The sequence below is a fragment of the Vollenhovia emeryi genome, unplaced genomic scaffold, assembly GCF_000949405.1.
Source record: "Vollenhovia emeryi isolate VEMERY1.0 unplaced genomic scaffold, V.emery_V1.0 DF939138.1, whole genome shotgun sequence".
NCBI lineage: Eukaryota > Metazoa > Arthropoda > Insecta > Hymenoptera > Formicidae > Vollenhovia > Vollenhovia emeryi.
The window spans coordinates 481,005-507,182 of record NW_011967228.1 but is presented as its reverse complement, the minus strand read 5'-3'; the positions used below and the strand labels follow the sequence as shown (position 1 = coordinate 507,182).

General features: G+C 46.5%; 1 protein-coding gene across 4 annotated transcripts in view; it reads right to left on the bottom strand.

Moving 5' to 3' along the window:
* The window catches only part of LOC105567351 (polypyrimidine tract-binding protein 1), a 418,546-nt gene that overhangs the window by 234,963 nt on the left and 157,405 nt on the right, over positions 1–26,178 (bottom strand). For 2 of the 4 annotated variants that reach the window (XM_012022161.1, XM_012022167.1), the window contains exon 2: positions 15,133–15,285. The exons of 1 other annotated variant lie outside the window; for it this stretch is intronic. In XM_012022161.1, the coding sequence (XP_011877551.1) occupies positions 15,133–15,213 (81 nt within the window). In that variant the 5' untranslated portion in view covers positions 15,214–15,285. The remainder of the gene's footprint in view (positions 1–15,132; positions 15,286–26,178) is intronic. One more of the 4 variants, XM_012022162.1, reaches the window with a different exon arrangement.

Sequence of the window (26,178 nt, the reverse complement as noted above, 5' to 3'; positions counted from 1 at the left end):
ATCAAACGGGGCAAATATAATGAAATTCGTATAACGATGGCGCAATCCAAGTTTCGAAAAGGCACTTTCGAAAGTTCAATTAATTCTCGATTATCACGGTTAAATACGGGATCGAGTCTCGCTAAAGTAGAGCGACATTTCGCCGGCATTAACTGCCTAAACATTAAACAACAGTTTAATAACTCGCAGCTTTAATTGCACTTTGATTCGCTCTTTATCTTTCCCCCCCCCCCGATTCTTATTTTTCAGAATCAAAATCCATTCGAGAGTCCGCGGACGTGAATAGAATTATCATTTCGCGATACTTAGCGAACGATACGTGTCCTCCAGGCGTTTACTTTCAGGGGATGCTCTGCAATTCCTTCGCCTGGAGAGCACATTTGCGGGAGCAACTCTCAGACAGTAACGCGTTTAATCGCGTGAACGCGCGCGACGCTGTACAGTCGACAGATGCTCTCAACTATGTACGTATATACTTCGTAAAGTTCAGAGTTGTCAGAGGGAAAACACGTGACCGGAATCATCTGTAAAGATGAAGTAATATTGGGCGTCTCAAGATAAATCTTATACAAATACACCTCGCGCGAGGAGACGATGCCAAACGCTGTTCTATCGGCCATAAGAATTAGCAAGGCACCAAGTGTCGCGTTACGCACGGTAGAAAGAAATTTGGCAACTGTGCACTCGTAATTACGTAATAATCGTCGTTACGTATAAATTTTATATTACGTAAAAAATCACCCGTAGAGGGCGCGTCTCTCTCGAAAAAAAAAAGTTAAGCGCCGCGACAGCAACGTTTCCCTCGAGACGCGAAGAAGCCCGCGCCGCCGCTACGCGCTACTTTGAGATAAAGGTAAGGGCGCTTAAGTGCGGATCGATGCGAGAGATAGCGAACGTAATCTGTAAATGAACGAAGCAGCGACTTCCGGCCCTAAGCAGCCGGATGACTTTGATTAATCGTGCGAAAAGTCCGGCTCTAAGGATCACGAATTCCGCATCCAACTCTAAATTGGCGTAATTCCTTCGCCCAACGTTTGACCTCGCCCGACGAGGGAGAATCTTAGTTTTGTCGCGTCCCCATTTAGTCCTAATGCACGAAGCACGGCTCTCTCCTCTTTAATCTCGTGGCCGGGGAACCGCGCTTCGCGGAGCATGGAATGGAACACGGAGATTCGCTGCTTTGTGCCGCCATAAAAATGATAATAACGATAACGCACTCACAATGCACTCCGTTTACCGTGATATTTTATATGCGATATTTATTGTGCCGTTTCTCCTGCAGCTACCTGAGCTCTGACATTTCTTATACGCTATTACATCATAATTCCATACATGAGACATACACGTAAAAGCATCGCGAATGTAATCCGATTGTAAATAAGAAATAAGAAGGTTGCGACGCTGCATAATGCAAATTGATCGAGCAAGAGTGGATGAAAGAAAAAGATATACAGCGATTGCTAAGAGAAACGCTACGATTGTCGATCCGTTCTCAAATTGCTATTATTTATTGTGCAGCGTAAAAATAAAATTTATCCGGGGAAAAATGTCTGATCAAAAAAAAAATGGGTCGAGGCAGAAAAATTGAGGACTCGCCTCAGTATTCGTAATTGCACAGAGAACTTAGCGACCTGCTAAAGAGGCGCCTCCTCATTAGACGCGCGTAGCTTCCTGAAAGATTCTTTCTGATCGTTCCAACAACCCGAGAGGCTGCGTAAAGGTGCATCAAACGAAAGTGATAAGATAAAGGATCGCAAAGACCGAGAGAGTAAGCGGCGCTATCGAAGCGGGTTATTTACAGATAATTCCTTGCGTAGCCGTATTTCATTCAATAATATTGTACATGAAATGATATTTGTTATATACAACGAGCAGAGTAAATTTAATGATGTTCAATAGACAATTTAATTGAACATTATATTGCCGGCTTCTGCTACTCTAGCGGGCGCAATTAACTTGCGTAAAAAGTTACGCGGTGCGAATTTGACACGTAAATCAATAAAAGTCGCGAATTACAATTGTACGTCTGATCGCCGTCATAATATTATAACATATAGCTCCCCTGCGTCGTACACGGACGATGTTTCGTATCACCTCGCGTGTAAAATAATTGAAAATATATGAACTTAATTTTCACATTGTTGCAACCGCATCACGTCTATAACGCGCCATTATTATATAATCGCGCCATAATCTTTATCTTAGCTGAAAGTCCGATAACTGAAAAACTAAAGTAGAGTACAGTAACTGAATGTACGTTGAGACGTCGCTACGCGTAATCCGAAAATGCATAGAGTGCAACAGAGCTCCGTTAAACCGACTGTAACAAGTATAATAAAAAAGAGAGAGAGAGAGAGAGAGAGAGAGAGAAAGAGAAAAAGAGAGATTATTGCATGCGAGGAACAATGGAACTTTGCGCCAGAACTGAATTCGGCCGCGAAACTTCCATTTCGCGGCAGAACACAGCCGTCACGGCAAACAACATTGTTACAATGCACGCGAAATGTTTTTGAAAAAAAGAAGGGAGGCTGAAAAAGAAACGTTCAGCAAACTCAGCCCTGCCCGTGCACTTGTATTTTCGTTTTTCTTTTCCGATCGGAGCAGCACGGCGCGACCCACAGCGCCGGAGCACATTCGACCACCCACAGACGCACACACGGACCCACACAGGAACAGAGAGAGAGAGAGAGAGAAAGAGAGAGGAGCGCGCGAGAGTGTTCGGACGCACGCTTAGAGACGAACATACACGGGCTCGGGGGCCGCACGTACGATTCAATCGCACCCTTAATTAGCACACTCAATTAAACACACGAGCGCGCGCAGCTCGGACCCGCACCGCAACCCGGCGGAGGCCGTGCCACGCGTGAGTTTTTGCGTTTAAACTGCGTTAGAGGATCGAATTACGGACAATTACACGCCGGTTGAGCGAACTGTTTGTTTCGCGCAAACCGAATTAAAGAGAGGGCGAAAAGCGTCATGACGAAGTACGAGGAGAGAAAGCGGGGAAGATAACTTCTGCGGCTTCTCTTTACAAGTATATATTCCCGCAGCTGTCGACCCCTTCACGCGTTATATCTTTGTAACCGCTACTCTAACTTTTTCCTCAAACAGCAAATTAAAGTTTACCTCTTCGGTACATTAATACCGGACAAGAAGAAATCTAATTAAACAGCAGGCAGAAAAATTATCATCGAGAAATCTCAGGTTCCGCGGAAATTGCTATCGATGAAATTTTGCAGTTTATCCCCGTAACTTTACAGCCGAGCCGTCTTTTATTATTAAAATTAAAAATTTAATTAGAAAGTCGAAGAAAATCGGGAATCCTCTTACGCAGAATGCGACATCGATTTCTCCTCGGAGTGCATCTCCTTTCGCGACACATTTGTTAAGCATCGCGAAGGTAACGCTGCGGAAACATATCGCGTCGCGCGCTCTTGCACGATCGGCTGCATTTTTCTAGTTTTCCATAGTTATAGGCTTTATATTGTCCTTGTAAATGCGAGTTCGGAGGAGCGTTACGCGGTATGACGGAAGGCAGCGGCACGTCGGGGTAATATGCGTTCTCAGATCCAACACGTGCCGCACTAAAATCGTACGAGGGCTCAATTTTCCATTTGCCATCAGCGTGGATACCTCCGATTTCGCTATTCTCCAGGATTGCGGTGGAAGCGTTTATTGGGAGACCAGTGCCGAGCCCGTTCCCTTCCGCCTTTATCGCGCTTTAATAAATAGGATAAATTCCGCTCTTATTAACGGGGAATGCGAGCTTTCCACGATGCTGGAAGAGTCTTTTTTTAACGAAATCTTCGGGATATGTGAAAATACCTCCGTCTATCCCGGCTATCTAAAGATTAAGCGTCCACTTTGAGAAGCACCCGCGTCGAGAAGAATTCCCATTGTCAGGCTCATACGTCGAACAGTTACGGCCGAGTTAAGCTCTTGGCGAAGCTCGGCATCGAGCGGAGAGACGCCCGGACGATCGCAGCATATTAGAGGCGATATCGTATCGCAGCATCACCGTTCTTGCCCGGCCCATTTCCACCGGGAGGCGGCAGCCCCGGGGGTGGATCGCGTGACAACCGCATTGTCTATGACGAAACTCTCGATGCCTGTTTACCGGCACTTGCCTCGAGTGCGCCGAAGACAATGGCCGGACGAAAAAGTCCGATACTCGGGCCGAGCGGTGGCGGTACGAGTATATAAGCGCTCGCTCAACAGATGAGCCGCTTTCTAAGACTTGAACCTGAAGAGGTGCACCCTCGAGGCTGCATCCAAGAGGGATATAGGGAGAACGTGGGAGACGGGGATGCTTTGATTATTTCTCGCGTACCAAACTTTTCGCAACCGTGCGAGGAGCCAGAATTAATTGGATGCACCGCGGCGTTGATGTAATGATTAAAATTTGATTTACTCCGCGGTTACTCGCCCTGCTCTTTGTGTAAATGGTGAACAATAACGCGCACGAATCTCATCCAAGGTTGAAATAATTATAGTAGAAAGCACTGGAGTACTATTGTACTCGCAGTGTATCGTTAACAAAGACTTCTTTAAGGTTTAACGCCGTTTTTTTTTTAAATTAAATAGTACAAGTAATTATAAGAATGGATATCTTTATCAGTTCGCAAATTTTATATAAATTTTATTAAATATTAAAATTTCGAAATTAATGTCTACTAGCTATAAAAAATATATTGTAAACATTTTATTAAATATATATTTCTGCGCACTCTTGTCATACGTGAGTTATTATATTTTTATCACGTAAATTTAGATGTAATATAAAATTTTAACAAAAGCATTAACGTGCAAGTATAAAATTTTAATAATAACATTAACGCACAATATATATTATGTTACTCAATATAATATAAAAAATTATAAATTCAACAGGATGATTCTCTATAAATCTATAAACTATTCAGTTTAAAATGTTTAATTAGTTTCCTGAAAAATTCATTGGGTTTAACAGAAGTATAAGTTTTATCTTTTTGCCAAACTATATTAATTTACGTAACGCAAATAATTTGATAAAGAATCTTCAATATATACGGTAAATAATTAAATAAAGAATCTTCAATATGCGTGATAACTTTCAATTAAAAAGTGCTTTATTAAATGTTAGAGAATAGTATTTTATTAAATGTTATATTCACACAGTTGTATATTGTTACGTGAATTAAAAACATAATTAAAGCATGGATTATATACGCGTCGAAGCCACAGTTAAAGCCAAGAACTAACGCGAGCCGTCCAGCAAACTCTCCAACGAATAAATTATCGATTCTTATTGGAATAAATTATCGGACTCTTAGACGCTCTTAAAAGCTTGCGCGGGAACTTCCTATCTCAGTAAATATCGGATATTTTGCGAGACGAGTTTTATTTCCCCACCTTTCTTACTCTTGAAAAGAAATTTCCAACTGTGCTTACGCATCAACCTCCTGTTTCCATCGGCAATCTAAAAATCCCGTTTACGCCGCTGATTGCACTGTTCTATTTTTATCTCTCGTGCGGAAACTTTTGCGAACCGAATGTTGAAAAGTTGTCAAACTAAATGCACGAGTGACGTGCTAAAGAAAGGAGTGCCGCCAGCTAGGGAGACATTGTTATTCCCGTGAAAATCGTTTCGAGACCTGACAGAACACGTCATTAGATGCATCTCGGCAAAACATCTCATTCAAGGTATTGTTCTAGGCATGGCGCACGGGCAAAAGATGGCAAAACGCAATAGACGCGCAAACATTTTTAATTTGCGCAAACTAGCTTTCAGTAAGAGCCCGCGATATTTCTGCAAAATTTCCATCTTCTATAATTTCTTAGTAATCTGTTGGTAATTTTAATTGGAATTGTACTGTTACGTTACATTATTACAATTGATAAAATTAAAATTGAAAACATTAAATTGTCTCATCGTCTAATATTAACATACACATGTACAATGTTTAATTTATTAAAATCTTTCAACGTCCAAATATTCATCGTTCAAGTATTATTAATGACTCGGTGACACAAACGCCGTTTTTCCTGACTCGGCCTCTAATAATAAATAATTTGACGGAAACCGCAATTCATTGTAATAGATATGTTACGTATTAAATTACTTTGTCAGCCGTTACGACACGGTTGCAAAAGCAATTTATACTCGACGCATATTGTGACCGTATTACGTTAGAAAAACTATCCGGGATTTATCGTGGGTGTATTTAGAAAAATGTGCTATGCGATAAACGCATACACAGCGATTAGCCGCGCACAATTATTCGTTAACGGAAATGCAAAAGACACATTTGCCTTCATGAAAGAGACAGCTGACGCAGCGCTAAAAATTTCTCGCGAGTCAGAGCGATTTAGTATCCTACATATCACGCTGTTTCATAGATTCAACAACGCTGATGTTCAACGTCCGTGGAAGTGGAGCTCATAAGAGAAGAAAGGCTCATCTTTCGTCCTGATCTAGCGTTCCTTTTATCTCACGCGCGCACAATGCGCCAATTCCCAAAATTTCCAATGTGGAAAATGGACGTTAATTTTTCATCCAGGTCGTGTTTTCTTTTAAAACGCGTCCCCGCTGTCGAACAACGTTTATTCACGCTAATCCGATCCTCGACGATAAAAGTCGGAGGTATCGAGGCACAAAGCTTGCGCTTGCTGATCGAGTAACCGCGGCCGCGTCATTCATATAGTTTGGAGGAAATCACGAAAATATCGCGGAGTAAAGCCGATATCAAACACGCGCGACCTCGAGAACGGGCATCGAACGTTTCTTGAAACAACGAACAAACAGAGACAGCCCCACGCCGGCACGTTCGTGATTTTAAACGTGAAAAACAAACGGGGTATAAAACAAACGCGACGTTTATGCAACGTCATCGCGTCCATCAGGGCAATTAATTGACTCTCGAGTTTTCGGTATCGGACAACGCGTGTTTACCCTGGCGTTCCATTTTGACGAACGTCATTAATTTTTAACGGCCGCGCAACCGTGTCGCGTTACATCTTTTCGGCACTTTGTTAACGATAATTAAAATTAATTGAGATTCCCCCCCTCTCCTCTATCGAGCTGATGGCGATCCGCGAGCGGCGGGAAATCGCGCGGGGCGGACGCGATTTTTACATCGCGCCAACTCTCGCGGCGTTAATTAAAAACAATAAAATATTTTCACAAAGGGACTGTAACGACGCGCTCTCCGGCTTTTGATAAAAAAATAATGAGCAATGACGCACAATTATCCCCAGTTCATTTACGTAACGCTGCTCATCCCCCAATTACTCCACGTGTTCGCAAACTTTCGCAAATTATTTCGCATATAATGAAATAACATTGTAATTATGCGTAATGCGATAGCTGTTTTCATTACGTGTAATGCAATACACGCGACGGCTATCTCACTTCCCTTATTATCAGGCGGGCTTCGTTCGCGCTCGCCTAAAACCACCCGGCATTTGCAAACCAAATTTACCCGCAACATGGATTAGATCGAGCCGGTTAGGGCTAAAAATATTTCTTTCCCGAATCCTGATTTCTCGCGGGGCGGAAAAATCGCGCGATAATAGATCATTTTCGTGCATTCCAAAGAAACTTCAGACGCGGAAGCAAGAAGAAAATAACTCTTCGAAATGATACATCAAAACCTTTCGGACAGATATCAACGCGTGAACTCCATTTAATCGTTATAATCGCCCCAGCATGCATCCGAAGTTGCAGAGTTTCGCGGTTTTCGCTTGTCGCCCCAGAATCTTGAATGGATTGCGTTTCGGTGTTTGAGGCTCGCTCGTACACATATAGGGTGGAATCGCATAAAAGCATCGAGTCGGATTTCCATTAGTTTAATTACGGGAGGGAAGGATAGTCGATGCCGATAGGGAACCGTGTTTTCGGAAACTGCAGCCGAGACAGCAGCTACGAGGCAATTCTACGAGGGTGGAAACTCGCGCCCTATCATTATCGACAAATACGTGCTCGTGTACAGCCGAACACACTCGTATGCGCGTCTGTGCACACGACTGTGCGAGAAATTGAGATTGTATTATGAGCGCGGGACGCTTGATCCCTGAAACTCTTTCTCAATTTTTCGGGCGCCATTTCGAAAGTGCGTCGCTTACCTGCTGTACCGTACCGGAGGACCGGCACTTGTCACGCGTTTTAGTCTAGCAACTAAATTTAGTGGAAAATATTCAGCGGCGCGAAACTTTCGTCGGCGGTTCCAAGAGCACGTCTCTTGGAAACGCCTGCGCCCTTAAACTTTCCTCGCTCCAAGCCGAAACACGCGCGAGAGAAAATATCGATAAAGTACGAGGGACGATGTTATGGGAGCGGAATCCCATTTCCATGGAAATCGTAAATCGGCCTCCCGGCCATGTAATTAAAAAGCCGCCATGCATTCGAAATGATTCGCATTGTAAACTGTAACGCGGAAAGAAAAAGGACGACGTCGGAGAACGCCGCGACCGGAGGGGGGCCGGTGGCGAACGAGGGAGCAGCAAACGTTAGCGGCGATGGTTACGACCGCTGGAAAATAGTCAGCGGGGGAGGATAGGGGTGGGACGCGGACCCATCTGAAAGCTACCATCGTCTCCTCCAACGCGAGTACCAACGCTCGTCTGCGAGCGAACAAAGCGCGAAGCTGCGGCCTACAAACGTGGCGCGCTGGAAGTGCCGCGCGGGAGTCTAACAATGGTTATTGTTTCGGAGAGGCCGTGGCTGTGTAACCGGGCTAATAAAATAGAGAAGAGGAGCTCGAGCGAGCGAGCGAGCGAGCGGAAAGCGGGCGCGAAAACGCGCGAGGGACGAGGGCGAGCGTGGACCGGGGAAATCAGTGGGGCAATGGGAGAGCGTCGACCACGCGGTCGGCTTCGAATCGGCACGACCCAAGTTCACCCTCTCATCGTTATTCCGATACGGCAATGGTCGCTTATATACCGCGCCTATACCGCTAAGCCCTTTTTACCGTTCATGATTGCGCATATTTATCGAGAAGCTTACACGGCGCGCGGCTAGTCGAGCACCTTCGGGCCTCCGCGTTTCAGGTTAATGCATTTCCAGCAAGTTTTCGCCAACGCGTGTCGCAGATACGGCATCCTAATGTTGCTCCATTGTCACATCAAATCGGGATGACAATGATATCTTCTTCTTCTTCTTGTGATAGGCTGTTGCCTGTTTATCCACGGTGCTCCTCCTGTGACGTTGATGTCCAGTATTCTCTCCACCGCTTTGGCGGCCTGCCCGGTGGTCTTCCGGTTGAGGGCTCCCCATCTCTCGCTCTTTTCGCCAGCCTGTCGTCGCTCATCCTGCATGCATGCAGATTCCACTCTCGGCGTCTTTGTCTTGTCCACTTTACTATGTCGTGTATATCACATGTGTCTCTTATTTGTTCGTTGCGAACCGAGGGGGAAACCGCTGAGGGCATTGTGGTGTACAGATTTGCGGCATTACTGGGCATTACTAGACATTTTTTGGGCATTAGGCCTTGCTGGGGCATTATAAAGATAAAATAAGATAAAACAAGATAAGTAAGCTAAAGTAATGACCACTGGGCATTAGTGTACAAGATTTTGGCGGTTTTCCCCTCGTTGCGAACCCTGTCCCTCAGAGCACGGCCTACAACTGTTCTTAATCAAGGGAGAATATTAAGAACAAGGGGGATGAAAATCACCGCGACGCTATTTCGAGCTCGCAGTAGCTTCTCGTTACATATTTATAGGTTTTATATTATATTGGAAGAGAGATCGCTGGCGAATGTTCGTCTATTTAGAAAACTCGTCTGTTTGGGAGGAGATAGGCGGTTCTCTCCGAAATAAGAAAGTTGTATATTTCACGCGCGAAATTCGGGAGAAAACGGAAAAGATGGATGGCCTGAGATACATCGTTAGTCGCTTGAGCATTAAATTATCGAGACGCGAACAATGCTTGATCGATTGTGATGGATTCGTCCATTTAGCTGACATTTGGCGCAAGTGTATCGTTGTGTTTTTCATTATGCCAAGACCCGCATACAATTACGGATTAATTGACTCAACGATTTGTCGGTACATGAGCGCTTTCGCCGACAACGAAGTACAAAAATCAAATTCAGCCCAGATAATAGGAAAGTGTCGTGTTAAATGTTTATTCGGCGTTCATAAACCGCAAAATGAATCGGCGCGCTGGAGACACCCCCGGAAAAAATAATAATAAGGGAGACGGGCGGGCCGCGTCGCGCGTCGAGAACGTAATAAGGGATCCATTCCAAGTTTATAAACTGAATATTATTGAGATACTAGCTGCCGGTAGCGAGGAGCGCCGTGACAGTGAGCGATGAGGTATCTCGCAGTTCTCCGATTTTCTATTAAACGTCGATTTATTTATGGAATATTCGATGCGACGTGTCTCGCGACGGTGAGGGACGCTGCGAGGCTGAGCCGACATAGAAAATTCAAATCAACCCCCGTTGCGCCGAGGAATTTTTCGCGAAAAGCCCCTAATCCGCGAATCATTCGCGGATTCCTTCCAAATCACGGGGGCGTCTCCCGTTATTTCAACGGGCAAAATAATATCTGACACGAAAGAAAGAAGACTTTAATTTAGTTAGATATTCTCATTGCGCGTCAATTAGATGTAAATCATATTTCAGTTCTAATTATTTTTACAATTCACTAATTAAAATGCAACTTTATCTCGACGAGGCCACACGGAAACGAGTTCAGCGGAAATGCGTCAAGAAAATTGATCAAGTTGGTGAAAGAAAAGCAGAAAAAAAACACACAAACGACATAATCAAATTAGGTGCTTGACGTAACCGGAAAGAAGCCCGGGACGGGAGAGCTTGGCAGACGTGGCTTGCCACCGGAGGCCCCGAGGACCCGTCAAATTTCAGGCAATATTGTCGATTGTTCCGACGTGTTTCGACGACAATAACCTGCTCGAGACGACAATAACGCGCTCCCGGGGGCAAAGGACCTCCGATCGAGCATGCAGCGCGACGTGTCCGGCCCTAATTCCACTGTTTGCGTATGCAAACGAAGAGACGAGGTCACCGACGGGGTGCCAGGATATTCATGCGCATTTCCATCCTCTTCGTTTTGTCGTCCAGCCGCGTACAATAAGCGTGTGTGCATGCGCGGACGATCAAGTGAGCAGTCGCGGCTCGCTAAGGGCTAAGGGCGGCGGGCTGCGATGGAAATATCGAAATGCAATTTCAAATGAAATTACCGCGGGCGCGCGCGAGATATATTACAGGTAGATTAATTCGATTTGATTACACCGAGCGGCGTCTCTGAATTCTTACATTACAATGAATAACGGGCAAATTAACGAACGGAAACGGGGAGAAGGAGAGAAGGGTGATGAATAAGCGCTAAAGGGAATGAGGACGCGGAGTTTTGAAAATTAAGCGAATGTATTTAGCGGCGCATACGCCCCGCTCTCGCGCTCCGTTATTAATCAATTAGCCGATATCTCTTCCGGCCCGAAATAAATATCAGGAGTAACATTTATTAATAAACGAGAACGGCCGCGGAGATGGACGAAATTCGCCGTGCACCTGCGTCGCGAATGGAAATTAATTCGCCGCTCCCCGCAACAATCAAATCGTCCCGAATTTGATGCACGCGTTAGCCGCACCGCTCGCTCGCTCCCTCGCTCTCTCTCTCTCTCTCTCTCTCTCTCTCGCGTGCGCCATGCGTGCGTCTGACAGGTGGGTGGTGCGGGTGCGGCGGTGCGCGGTACGCAAGTGGAAATAATACGAATGACGTCAGAGCGCCTCGGGAGTTCGAGCGGGGCCGCCGGATCCCCGGTATACGTGGGATCAACCGATATGGACGCGATTAACGCAAAGAAAATATGCGAAACCGTCGGGCGAGCGATCGCGGCGAGGGGCGGCGCGATGCCCGCAGGGCCGGGGCCTGGCGAGCTCGAAGGGACGCTTTGTGAAGCGAGGCGCCCTTCGGCCGAGGCAGGGGACGCCGTCGGTATATGAAAAGTCTTTCCGACCGAACGGTCGCGAAATTGATCAAAGTGACGCGCAGAAAATCGATCCCCGACGTAATCTTCGACGCGCGAAACGTGGGCCGGTCCGCGCGTGCTGTTTTAAACAGCGGGAAATCACAACGGGGCCACAATCGCGACGCAACGCGCTGAGAATCGTGCGGATCTGAAATGTACAGGGTGTCCCAGGAGGAAAGGTCAATATTCTGCGAGGTGATAGTATCGGTCACATTTTTCAACCCTTGTGTGAACATGGCGTGTTGCTCGTTCGACATTTGTGAATATGCGAGGCATTTTGAACATTTCTACAGTCTTATCAGCACAGCGGTCAAGAGACGTATACGAGTAAATTCCCGCAGACGTTTATGAGGGTGTTGGATGAAGGGTGAAGTGTACAGAAAAAAAGTACATACACGAGACATTCAAGTAGCTCCATCTCGGAAACAACGGGGAATGGGACATATATTCATACGAACATTTTTGCTTAAAGTGACCGATACTATCACCTCCCAGAATATTGACCTTTCCTGCTGGAACATGTTATATATGCAAGATGGAACAGTCCATTTTTTATGCGCGCAGGGGATTAGCTAAACGCCAAAGATAGCCACGAAGATAATACGCTACTTAGTACGCGGAAGCAACAATTACAGCGGAATAAATTTCGAATTTATCATCTATTGCCCCTTGATTTTATATTTCGACAGTTATAACGAATACCGTTACGTGGCTCTCTATTCTAAATGCGAGAGTGATGTTAATAAAATATAAATATTAATCAGATAAAAAGATTAAGATGTGAAGGTTTAACGAGAGTAAGAATCTTCGCCGGTGGTTAGCCGCGAAGAACACGGCTCACGCCCTCGTACCGACGGGCATTGTGTATTAAAATTAAGGGAATACATTAAGCGAGTTAATGTTATTCAGCTTTTTGTTCGCGGCGCTTCTATAGAGGCGGCGGTTCTTTGCCGGCAGCCCGAAAACATCCTCTTTTCTCTCCCTTTCCCGAGAACACGAATCCGCGCGTTGTATACTTGCCGCGGCGAGCCGACAAACTTCTTTGCGTTGAACTCTTAAAAACCTTATACAGCGTGTCGCAGAACTATCTCCACTTTTCTCAACTACCGGAAGATGAATCACGAAGGATACTTTCAATATCGAAGCTTAGGAGCTGCACGAGCCGCGGTTGCCTCGCGAACGCGAAGTCGACTTTCGAAGGGGATGACGGAAACGAACTCTATAAAAAGTGCGAGTAATAATATGATATTCAGTTAATTTTCAAGCGCAATTTTTACTTCTGCAATAATGGAAAAGGCATTTGTGCCGGACTTTACGGGCTTCATATTCTACGCGGTTATCTTCCGCTGGAAATAGTTTAATTAAAGTTAAAGTAACCACCGGGAAATACGATACCGCGGAAAATACAATGACTCGGGCCGAAGAGAAAGAATCGAGAGAATAACGCAAAGAGTATCCCCGGTGCCTCTCAATCGCTAACTACCTGTCGTTGAAAGCACGCCCCACCGATCCGCTTGAAAGCTTCCCTCCTGCACTCGTATAAAGGGGAGCAGAACGCATTCTTTCGCGACAACGAAGATAAGTTGCACAAGTTATCTGATGTAATAAGATCTCACCTTCCACGACTCTTCTGTGGCGGCTGCATTTCAGATAGACCTTTATTTCGCCCCGCGTACAAGGTAGCTCGAATTCCGAATTATTTTATATAAATATGCCACGCTTCAGTCTCGCTCAATTATTTTATTTATGGATCCACCTTCGATCGGAAAAGATTACGAGGATAGTCACGCGTGAAAACGGCCGCGTCAAGCAGATTTGCGTTTCAGGTTTTCACGATTGACGCACTAGTAAACTTTGTGAATCGAAACGATGAATTGTAAATAGTAACAATGCAAATTCGCTAAGCATCGGCGACGCAATGCGGTTGCAGCTGTAAAGAAAATAAGAAAATAGACGACGAGATTCCGGAAATTTCGCGCGTTAACGACGCATACGCGCGTACGACGACCGGTGGAATTTACCGCACGGTCGGATTATTAGCTCGCTTTTTCACTCGCTCCGTTTAGTTTACCAGAGATGTTAAAGGGAACTGGCCATTTCTCTTACACGAGAAATTCAATCCCCGATCTTTTGGTCTGACAAAATGAACGTGTCGCATACGCAATTTTACATTTGAAAGAAAAAATTCTCTCCTTTTTACCTTTTTATTATCTTTGAAAAAATATATTAATGGAATAAGATATATTATTTCACGCAGGGTATAATTCCCTACGCTTCAATAACAGTCGTATTTTCTGCGCGTATAATTTAATATCTTATTCTCTTCCACGCGCAGTCGTATAGATTCATCTTATCTAGATTTTAATTGAATCGTATTTCAGCAATACACGATTCAATTAATATCTTTTTATCATCTCAAGATAATCGCGCCCGTCCCTCGCCGCTATGAGTTGGGCTATTAGCTCCCACGTAAAATTGACGTAAGTAGCATAATGGAATGTTGATAGCTGTTGTTGCTTGTTTATTTCAAAACGCGCAAGATCGCCGAGTAAATTAGGCGCGCCGGCGCAACGCCCGTCCCACCGGTTAGCCAATACACCGACGCTCACCCCTCGTTCTGCGTTGGAAGTATTTCGGACGGAATTTTAATTAATATCTCGCGGCTTGTAGGGCGCGCGCACAAGAGTGTAGCGTGAAGCTGCAAAAGCCGAGGGATGAAAGGCGATACCCGATGTGCTCCAAAGACCCCGCCAGGGGTGCTTTTATATCGGCACTAAAACGTCCCAATTGCTCCGAGGGAGGAAAAACCGACGGAAGCGAGAACCGGCGAGAACGCGCAACGGTCCCTTTTGGGTAAAACTGTTTACAATCATCGTTAAAATCGCCCGCGGCGATTTTCTAGTCGGCCTGTCAAAAAACTATCGGTAGAAAATATCAATTTGAGAGCGAGCGGCGATTGCTCTCGCGCAGACTAAACTCCAAAGAACGGCTTCACGCGGCTTGTACAATCCCGTTACGCGCCGACACTCGCGTCTGAATGAAGCGCGCGACCGGAGCACAGCATAAAAATATATAATTGGCGCTCGATCGTACTTTTGCATTATCGCGAGACTCGTTTCTTCGGAGTTTGCCAGGAGGGTAAGTCGACTCACCTTTATTCCGAGGGTAGGCGTCAGCATTCCGTAGTCCGTAATGGGTGGCAGCATAACAGGGGGTAGGTTTGTCATCATCATACTGTCTAAATTCTTCACACGTATTTTCCGTCGGTGTATCGAACACACAATTCTATTGCCTATTAGACCTACCTGAAACACACAAAAAAAGTAGAAAACGTTAAATTGTTAAGAGATGCTTCAAACACTTTTAATTGAATAATTAAGAAAATTGTTATGGTGCAGAATCGCTACACTGAGAAAAATTTCCAGCGGATAAACCAATTAAATATAAGTGTTTCCGATGGTTAATTTTTCCCGATTAACTTTTCCGATTAAGTTATGCATAATAAAACTTATCCGATGGAACGCGGTTACCGACGAAATTTGATCGAGAAACCGATTGGCATCTCGAAACTAACTTGACCGGCTAAAACTAAGAGGTCGCAAATTTAATACGGTAAAATCCCAATTGCGTGATGCAAATAGTGATGCCGCATTCGTTTACAATAACAGTTGCTAAAGTTTTACACACGCGGACAATATTTGCCGCGACCGCATCGACTGACAGACTTGTCACTTTGTCCCTAAATCACGGAAACGCCAATCGATTGCGGCGCTACAAAGCGCCGATGAAAGCTCCCGACAAAGGGCCGGGAATAGTTTCGTATCCCAACTTTTCCATAAACCGGTAACGCACTGTTGACATTTTCGAACATGGTCCAAAACTCGCGGCAGAGCGGGGTCCGAGAATTCGGTTAAAATTTCGTCGCAAGCCCTTGGCCACGCCGCCCCCGGTCATAGTTGTGTAGTTGCACCTCAATTATACAAACCACTCAATTACAAAATTAATCCATTAAGCCTCGACGGTATCACGAGGTTAGGCTTGGCGCCGTTAGGATGCCCGGCTAAGTTTGGACGCGTAGATCGTATCGGCGCAAAAGTCGGCGAAGATCGCACGATTGCGACTGCATTAGTTAACAAAGCCCACGATTGAGAGAGCGCCAGAATTTCGGACTGATTACCTCGATATCGAAAGTCCGAAGGCGAAAGAGCGATTAAATAACAGAGCCCTTGAAATAACATGCCGAGATAATAGTTGTTAAGTCTCCCAAATGTCTTCGAAATTCATTGCCGGAAACATCAGTCAACGAGAAGAAACGTTAGCCAGCTTTAATTCTCAAACTCCGCAACATCCAGGTGGTCTAAAAGGGAAAAGCAACGTCTAAAATAGACAATTGCTTTCTCATAAGGCATTCATGATTTCATTTCCACTCGGGTAATGCCCACTGGGCATTAGTGGGCATTGGTGTACAAGATTTTGGTCAGCGGTTTGCTCTCTTAGCATTTCGATAACGAGTTCATACGCGGGTATTTTGTGCTCGAGAAGTAAGTTCGATACGAATCAATAAGAATGTCCGATTAGGAAACTTTCCATCGAAAGCAGCTGTTGGTTTCCCGTCAAACTTTCCCGTCGCATCCGCAAGTATACGTTCCCAAGTCAATAGCTGGTGTCGCGGTATCCCCCGCAATGTGGGATTTATCCGTATCGTTCCGCCACGTTGGCGCATCGTGTAACGACCCCCGTGTCGAGAATTCGTGACGGAATCGTTTCGGCGGGATCCTCGATCCCGGGGTGCGAGGTAGTCACGTATCGCGCGGGCTCTGAGCCGGTCTAAGTGCTCTTCAATTACGCGGCGACGCAAGCAATTATGAGCGTAATCCTTTAAGATTTACATGGCAGACACGCGCCCGCGACGCGCAGGCAGACCCGGGGTTTTAGAATCGGCTGGAGGAACGAGGCCAAGGGACGAGAGGGGCGAGCACTTCCGGCGGCTACGGGGGGGGGGGGGGGAGGCGCACGGGGAACGCCGTGTTACCACGGCGTTCGCGGAAATAGAGATTTCGCGAGGGGTCTTACCCCGGATTTGCCGGTTAAGCCGCCTCGAATCGCGCTGTTATACAGCGTGCTCTCTCCCTCCCATCTATCCCCATCCTCTTCTGCACTCTCTCTCCTCGGCACATCTCCCTCGTCACTTACTTTCAGATCGCCGAGAGCCACGTGACACCAATCTAAGTTTCGAAGTGCTCCCTCTTTCTAGCTCTATCGCCTCCTCCCTCCCTTTCTTTCGCCCGCGTCCCTCTCCGTTTCGCGGTGCCTCGCCCTCGCACTCCGCCGCTCTCTCGCGCCGCCTCATTTTCTCACTCCGTGACGTCAAACGAGATTATTCGTTTGCGAAAGTTGGCCGAGTTGCTAAACATCGGCGCTGAGTGACCGTAAACAATGGAGAGGGCAACGTTGTCGGTACCCGGCCATTGAAATGGCCAATGGCTCCGGGTGTGTAAATTTCGCATTAATTACGCGGATAAAGCGTATGATACGTTATAATTAGATGGCATTTCATTTGTAGCGCGTATCGCGCTTTTAAAGCCGCCTAGTCCCGCTAATTCTGAAATAATTGTACGAAGCGACGAAACAATTCGCGGCAGATCGATAGAGCGATCCCGTGAAACGAGAGACGCGCCTCACGCGAGAGGCACGAGTGGTCGCACCACGCGTGCGTCCCGATCCCCGATCAATTCGGATATAATTCCTGAGAAAGTTGGCGAGATCGCCCCGCGGTCGGTGCGCAAAGGACTCGTGAAAAATTCAGAGCTTTTCTCTCGCGAACGAATGAAGACTCGGGGAGGCTCCGCTGGATGGGTTAAAAAGCCGGGGCGACGGTAATATCGAGGCCGCGCTTCAATAAACAAGGAGGCAACGGGCGATCGGGCCGCGTAATAAATTACCGCAACGATCGGCGGGGAATATGAGGCGCGCTTTAATGCACCCGCGAGATCCCGCGCGCGCGGTCGCACGGTCCCCCCCGCGTATCTATTGTGCAGCAGCGCCCAGGTATAAGGGAAATCGAAATGCGTCTGGCGGCCGTTCCTCGCCCCATTTTCCCGCCCGTCTCGTGCTTTTTTCCTCAACGGCACCGGATATTTTATTCAACGGCACTCCGCTCGCGCGCCGTTTGATATTGCAGTCTCATTGCATAAAATCCGAGGCCTGCATAAAACAGCCCTTCGCGCCCCCGGACCGCGCGGGCCCGGACACCCCGGAACACGAGCGGGGAGACCGCCGTTACGGCAGTAGAATGGGATGCTCGCGCCGCGATCGAATCCCCGAAAGGGATTTCCAAATGCAATTTCCGACGGAGTGCGTCAGCTCATTAATGCCCGCGAGTAGCGTTCCTTGCTAAAAAACGGCCGTAAAGAATCTCGTATCTCGGCGTTTCCGCCCGCCGACGTCCGCCATCGCGTTAAAACGCGGCTCGATTGTTGTTACTCCACCCCCGTAACAAACTGTGCGGCGTCGAGCGCGCCCGTGGCGCGCGGCACCGTCACGCCCAGTTTAAGGGTTAACGCGTATCAGCATACCGCTCATTGAATTTTTTTTCGCGGCGTGAATACCAACGGAAATATGTGGAATATGCGCGCCGTCCCGCGGCAGAGGGGGCGAATTTTGAAAAATAATTCACACATTGAAAAATGGTTCGCGACACACGGCGCTCGCAACGCGCGTAAACGTGCGAATGAAACGGTGCGCTCGCGGAAGGTTACGCATAAGCCCGGTCTACATTGAGACAGAAGCCAGCAGTCAGAAGACATAAGTGAGTTATAAGCCTGTTATAAGATACTCACAAGTCGGAACGCGGCAATCATAAGAAGATTGCCAAAACCCAATCCTTCCGAATTATAGCTTATACGTGGCTTATGATTGACCACTCAGAGCCAATCATACGCCCACCATTTTCATCGAGAGCGCCAAGCCACCCAAGACATCTTTGGCTATGGGGCTATGGTTATATTCCGAAATATTTATGTGAGAAAAACTGGTACCTACTGACAATTTATAGTATATGCGTGTAAGTATATCATGTAATCGTTGCGAAAAAAAATTTGTGATCGAATTTGGACGTTGAAAACCTACCATCTCATATTAGAGGACTTTCCTCTCTACGTGAACCGAGAATTAATTACACTCGCTACATCCAGGAAAAAGATTCAGTTAGGTTAAACAAATGAGACACGTTGAAATCGTGTTCCTTTGAAACCACTAAACTTCTACTAAAACATTCCCTAGATCTGAAGAAATACATAATAATTTTCTTAGAAATTCCAGTCTCAATCGAATAAAATTTTGGTTAAGAAAACATTTCTTTGAAATTACATAAAAATCTAGTGAGGTCAAAATTCAAACAAATTTGTTTCATTTCAAGCAAACTTTTTTTCTGGATGTGCAGCACTGTTTCGTACAAAACGCAGAACAAAAGTTCAATCCGTAAGTCATATATTAATATAAAAATTTGACATCAACGGGTCGTAATAGATAATGGGACGTTCCAACGTCAGTTGAATTAAATATTCTTCTGCTAAAATTAATTAGGCGTAATTATATAACAACGTGGACAGATTTCTATTTCGCCGCGTATCTACGATTAAAGATCATTCTGCATGATGGAGGAGCAGAAACAGCGATCCCTCAGCGAAATCTTCCAATATTTCTTCATCTCGTATTATCTTGAGCGCGGCAGCTCATCGCGTGAGAGTGCAGTGATAAAACAAGTTATCGTTATAACAGCAAGATATGTGATATGCGCCTCCATAGGAAAATGTACATGAATTTTTCATACGTGCTCGCGTTTAAGCGAAAGATTGATAAAGGGTAATCGCCAGCGGCGGTGTCAACACCTGGCACTTAATCGCAATATCAATACTGCAATTATCCGAGCTGCGCTTATATTCACTAATTCTTTCCTCCCGTTGCAATGGGGGGAAAAAAAACGTAATCCATACGAGCCCCGGTGCAAAGCATGAAAGGCGATCGGCGTTTTCAAAAAGTCGTCCAAGCACAAAATATCACATAGAGTCGCAAATTGCGATCGCCAATTAGGATTACGCCGGATGGTCGTTCGGTCAACGATATTCGCGGTATTACGATTCGCGAGCGCGTATATCGAATTGGAAGCCTTGATATCGACCGCGACACTCATCATCCGGGATCACGGCCCGTAATCCGAATCGATCCCGCGTCAATAGCTAGGCATACAAGAGCGGGCTTTTTTATGGATTTGGTCCACGGGTTAAATCCGAAGGATTAAGCCCGGTGGATTGAGTCCGGCGGACCTGATCTCTCGTTGTCCACTAACGTGACTTCGATCACGGGTCTGTTCGCGCGAAATTCAAATTCGTTCATTAGCGACTTGAAAATTCGCCGAGGTGGAGGTTCCCTTTAAGGCCTGTGTCCGCGTTCTAGTTTCGAGAAATGTGTAGCCAATCAACTTGATATTCCATAAGAGCTGCAAATTTTGATTGGCTGCACGTTTCTCGGAACTAGAACTTGGACCAAGTTCTAGCTTCGTGGACACAAGCCTTCGGGAAGAGAGACCTGTAACGTCGCTCCAGAATTTATTCTACCTTCTATCATTCATTTTAAATATGACAGGCTGGACGAGCTGCGACGGATACGGTTAGGCTCGTTTCGAACAAAGGAATTCGATCCACAGAGTTAATTCGCTGCAGCGCAAATCCGTCAGAACGGTCCGATTCCCTTCCGGAAAGCAGACTGTCTAGTCGCGGTCGGCGCGATGGATGCGCGTCTCCGCGACACGAGTCCAGCTCTGGTTCGCGCACGCGACGCGTATAGATTGCACGCATTCCGAATAGCAGACTCAAAGCAGCGATTGCACGCGTTATTCCGCATTAATACGAATAAAGCGTGTCCAGTCCTTCCCCGGCGATCCTCATCTCCCTCTCTTCCCCCAATTCCTCTTTCTCCTTCTATTTTCCTCTCGTTACCGTACGCGCCACCCTCTGCGTCTCTCCGCTCTTCCCCTCCCCCCCCCCTTTCCCCCCTACTTCGGCGCATTTCCCTCCGGCCACGCTCGATTTCCGCATTCTCTCTTTGCCCTCGTTCAATCTGCCGCATGCCTCTCTTCGCTCGTGCTTCTGGCATACCAGCACTTTTTCCGTCGCTACAGTTTGCATTTGATTAATTCTGCATTCACTTACAGTTAATTCGGCATTGATTAACTCCGCTACTGGCAAGGAAACATGCAAACGTAGGGAAAGAAATAGCGTTAACTCGGAAAGTATCCGAGATATAAATCTGTATATTTATTTAGTCCGCGCCGGTGGAGAAAATTTGAATTCCGAGAAAAAGATTCTGTACAGTTCATCCTTCCGCGGGAGAGAAAGGAACGAAAGAAGTCGTCCCGGTGCTCGCGCGAGCGAGGGGGGAGGAAGCGCGCGGCCGTTTAATGGAGGTAAACGTGGGAATGGAAGTGTCAAAGTCGACGGTTCCCAACGGCCCGAGTTAACGCGCGCGTTATTTCGGGAGGTACGAAACGCGCCAATGACAAATTGAACGTGTCGCAGCTTTCAGGGGGGAATTTTGGAAAAAATTTTTCTTCTTTTTTTCGCCCGTTACTCGACGCAGTGATGTATTATCGGCACGAGTCGCGACGTTTACCCGGCGCAAAAATAAATTCCTTCCGCGCTTTCTATCGCAGCGCTCGAGCATAGCCGGCGCACTTGCTGTTTTCCAACCATTTCTGCAATTTACCGTACACATCCGAAAAAGACTTCGGACAAAAACAGATGCTATGAGAAATATGAGCTACCCCGAAAACGACGCGAAGAAGCGAATCTCTCTCCACGAGTTGGAAATTCCGCTTATTAATTCGTGCCAGATATTTCAATAATCGTATGAGTTTCTAATAAACATTAACATATTAACAAATAGGACGAATAATCCGATTCAACTGGCGACGGGAAACTCCCTTCATTCACGCAACGTTTCCGGCCGTGGATTTTGGCCCCTTTCAAGTCCAATCAACAGATTCTAGTCTAGGACAGAAATGGGAACGTCAGATTACAAACTTTTGTGCTAAATGTAAAAATATCCTTTAGAAAGGAAGCAATTATATCGTAGTGGTCAGTCCGGCACTCCAAAGGTTAAGAAAATGATCACACATGCGGCTCTTAAAATAGGCTGACCATACACGGACGTGTACTACTGCGGGTGCAACGCGACATACTTTGCCTGCGCCTTATTATTTATACTTCTTTGAAAATAAAGTCTTACGAAGCATTGCGGGACTATAAGATAAAAATAAAGCAGTTTCCAACATATTTTACGCAGTGTCCGGAGTATTGCGTCTCACAAGCTCGTTCTCTCGTCTTCCGCCTTTAAAAGTGTCCTCCGCGCGGGTGCTACATTCGCCGAAAGCGCGTTAGAAACGGAAGCGACGTCAACACAGGGGAGGGAGCGGGTCTTGGTCAGCGCGGCCCGGAGATGACGCGTGTTTTCAATTATTTCACAGCGCGCAGCGATCGAAGGGAGGGTGCGCCGAAACGACTGAGGCAGCCGTCGGGGCGCACGGTGTCGAGGCAATTTGCATTTTTAGCCAATATTCGAGCCATTCCAGCGCCGTCAGCTCGGCCGAACGTAATACACCCCTCGCTCATCCCTCTTTTTCCCCGACTCCCCTCCCCCTCTCACTCTGTCTCTCTCTCTCTTTCTCGCTTGCCCGTCCTTTTCGCGCGAATACCGATTTCCTGTCGTCTCATTCAAGTTAGCGTACCTGTTGCCGGATTCGACAGTAGCAGGCCATTGATTGAACGTCGCGAGTTAAGGAGATTCAATCTTAAATCTCCGTCATTTTTTTAAATATTATTTGGCTCAATTGAATTATTATTTTATTTTATTAAATTGCGCGCGCGTGTGTTCGCAAAGTTGCCCCCTCTCTTTCACGTTTTTCACTATTATTATAATACTTGGATCAACTTGACAAATACGAGCTAACTACTTATAATCCGCCGAGCGTTTCCTCCGCCTGAACAAGCAGGAGGAAGGCAGAAAGGAGGGCACGTACCCGCGGAATCCTAGGGAAACCTCTTGCTTCCTTCCAGCTATTCCCAGAGGAGCAGTGGGTACCTAAGTTAGGCACGGATCGTTAATTCTGCTATGAATATGCCGAGTTACGGCACAGTTGCAGTCTTACTTAACTGATATATCCTCTAGCTATCGTCTCTGGCTGTTTTGACTACGAGTTTATCTCGAGTAACTATCTAAAAACATCTCACGGTCTATGTACTGCGCAAATGGATTCGTTTGCTATTGATACCAATTATCGCAATTTACCAAAACGCACACGCCTCGCCGAGGCGTTTATTCTTTCAACGTGTAGCAATGGCGAAAGACCGCCACGATTAACATCAGGCCGATGGAAGATCGATTTACGCCGTTCATCAAAATGCCTTTAATACCAGGAAACTCCCGATTGTGCGTCAGACAATCGCCTCGTGGCCTTCCATTATCGCAGGCCGGCCCCATTATAACGATTGTCGCCGGACGATAACGTCGACAGAGCGCCAGGGTCGCGGTCCGGTTTCTCTGCGAAGCGCGAAACGCACACAGAAACATTAGCGCCGAACATTAGCGGACGCTAATGTACTCGCAATCAAAGTAATCGACGTCGATAGACAGCCGCCCCGTGTTCCGCGATTATCGGGTACGATCTCGCGAAACTGGCGGATCCCGGGCAACAGGTTCCGCGCGCGGCTCGCTGCAGCAACGACCACCGCACCGAATTGAATTCCAGCCAGATTGTAAATGCGATTGCAGGCGCGGCGGCACGCGCCACGTTACGACATTAAAGCGCGCCGGCGTCATCGCGGATAATCGATCGCCATTGTTTCGCGCGGAGCGACAAATCTGCTGCCGGGATTAGCGTTACGTTTATAGAGCGTAGTGCATTCTTTTTTATCGCACGTTCACCCTTTACATTTCATCCTATTGCTCGCCCGGTATATATGTAAGATTGAACAGAATGGTAGGCAGGTCGCAAAATAAATATCCCTTTTACGTGCCAATTTGCGTGCGCTATTATTTTCACTTCGACAAAGAGAGCTCGCTCCTTTGTAGAGTCACAAAAAGAGTTTTGTGAGACGGAACGGTCGGGCTCCGCGTTAAATAACGCGGCCCAATCTCGCGCACCCCAAGACCCGAGACATCCATAATTTCGAGGATTAATACATCTTTAATGTCAACGTTTATAAATAGAGGTGTGACATTTTCATGTTATCCTTATACGCAAAATGCCCCGGGAACGTTTTTAATGTCATTTCTTTACATTTTGGAGCCCCCAACTTTGTTTTAACAGTTTTTTCAAACGCAAAATAACGCAAAATAACGTCAAAAATCGCATGTTGTATCGCTTGTATCAGAGAAAAAGGTTAAAAATTGTTCAAAATCAACTCTGCAGTCGCGGCGCTGGATGCCATCTTCGTCGCTAGTTACTTTTTGCTATCGAAACATTAAGTCGTCTTACTAAAGCCCTGCCCACCTCGGACCACGACATTATCAAAAACATTGTCAAAATAACGCAGAATCCGGAAAAACAAAACACGAAAGATGCCAAAAAAATAACATCAAAATAACGCAAAATCTGGAAAAACAAAACGCTAAAAATGCCAAAAAATAACGTCAAAATGTCACACCTCTATTTATAAAGGAAGGAAAAATAATGACGGAGTCCTGCCCTCAGTGTGCCTCGCTGTAAAGAGCCAGAAGGCTCGCAAAGCGAACGGTATATCTGAGGAATTGTCATTTTTCAACGGCAGAGCCTTCGGGCGTCCCTCGGTGGAATGCATTACGCAATCCTTCGACGGCGCCGAAGGAAATGTGTCCCAGACGGGAAGGCGTCATCCTGCGAAAGCGTGCACGGGTTTATAACGTAATAAATTGCGGTTCGTTAAACAGTTAATGGAGTTCGTCTAGCGGCACCCCCGCCGTCGATGGAATTACGAAGAGGCGACGGCGGCAGCTTCCCCTTACACGGCACGCTTTGCGAATTATTATCGACAGGTTAATCCTTTGGTTACGAACAGCTGCGAAGAATGTGCCCCGCGGCTATTGAGCTAGGAACACGCAACAGTGAAAACTAACGCTTATACCTGAGCTACGGTAGTGGGAAATAGCGGTAAAGTTAATAATACCAGGGATTTTAAGAGACACAATGCTCAAGTATTCCGGCATGAAAACGCCAAGAGAGAAAGAGAGAGACTTGGATCTTGAAAAAAAATTAAAAAAGAAGGAAGGAAAAAATCTTTATATTCTTCGTCCTCATAATCGCGGAAAAGCGTACTCCGCAACAAAGTGGCCTGATCTAATATACGAAATAAAAATTCCGCAATTTCGTAATAAACTCGTAAGAGCCTCGTCCTATTCGTCTCAGGAAAGAGCGAGGAGGCGAAAAGAAATCGCCTCCGTCATGTTTAAGCAAAATGCGAGAACAAGATTCTTTTAATAATTTGCCGCGAAAACACGTGGCAGCGCGGCGATTTAATATCGGCTCAGAAGAGGACAATGCCGTCGGAATATCTTTATGAGGCGCAAGCTTAATTACCTTCGGCATCTCGCGCCCCTATCTCCGCGCGCAACAAGCCCTCTTCCTCCTGCAGAAATATACTATCTTTCTGGTGCAGAGAGCCGGCACAGAGAGCTTCTCGACCCCCTTTTGGCCCCCGCCTTTGTACGTACACGTGTATTCGCGCGCACACAGTATATGTGTCTTAGTCCTGCCGGCGTCGCCGCAGCCTCAAAACATAATTAAAATTTTCTAATTAAGAATTTCGATAAGGAAGCGAGCGCTCGCTTCTATATCCCCGCAAAAGAGACGGCTTTGCCTTGTCAGGACCTCGTCCTTCCTTCCCACGTCCCCTCGCCGACGAATCCTTCGCGACCCCCGTTCGCCTTTGCCTTCGCCTCGTTTAATATCGGGGCCGCCCCTGATGCACCCTCCACGTTTACCGAATTAACGAATCCGGGAACGCTGCGCCCAAAGGCAGCTCTCCGTATCCCCCCTTTCATCCTTCTCAAAACTATCCCGACTCGTCGCTTAACCGAAAGTTGATATCTCAGCGTTTGGCTCAATTCGGCCCCGTTCATAGTCTTCAATCTTCACGTATCATACATCTTAGCCTTTCTTTCGCAAA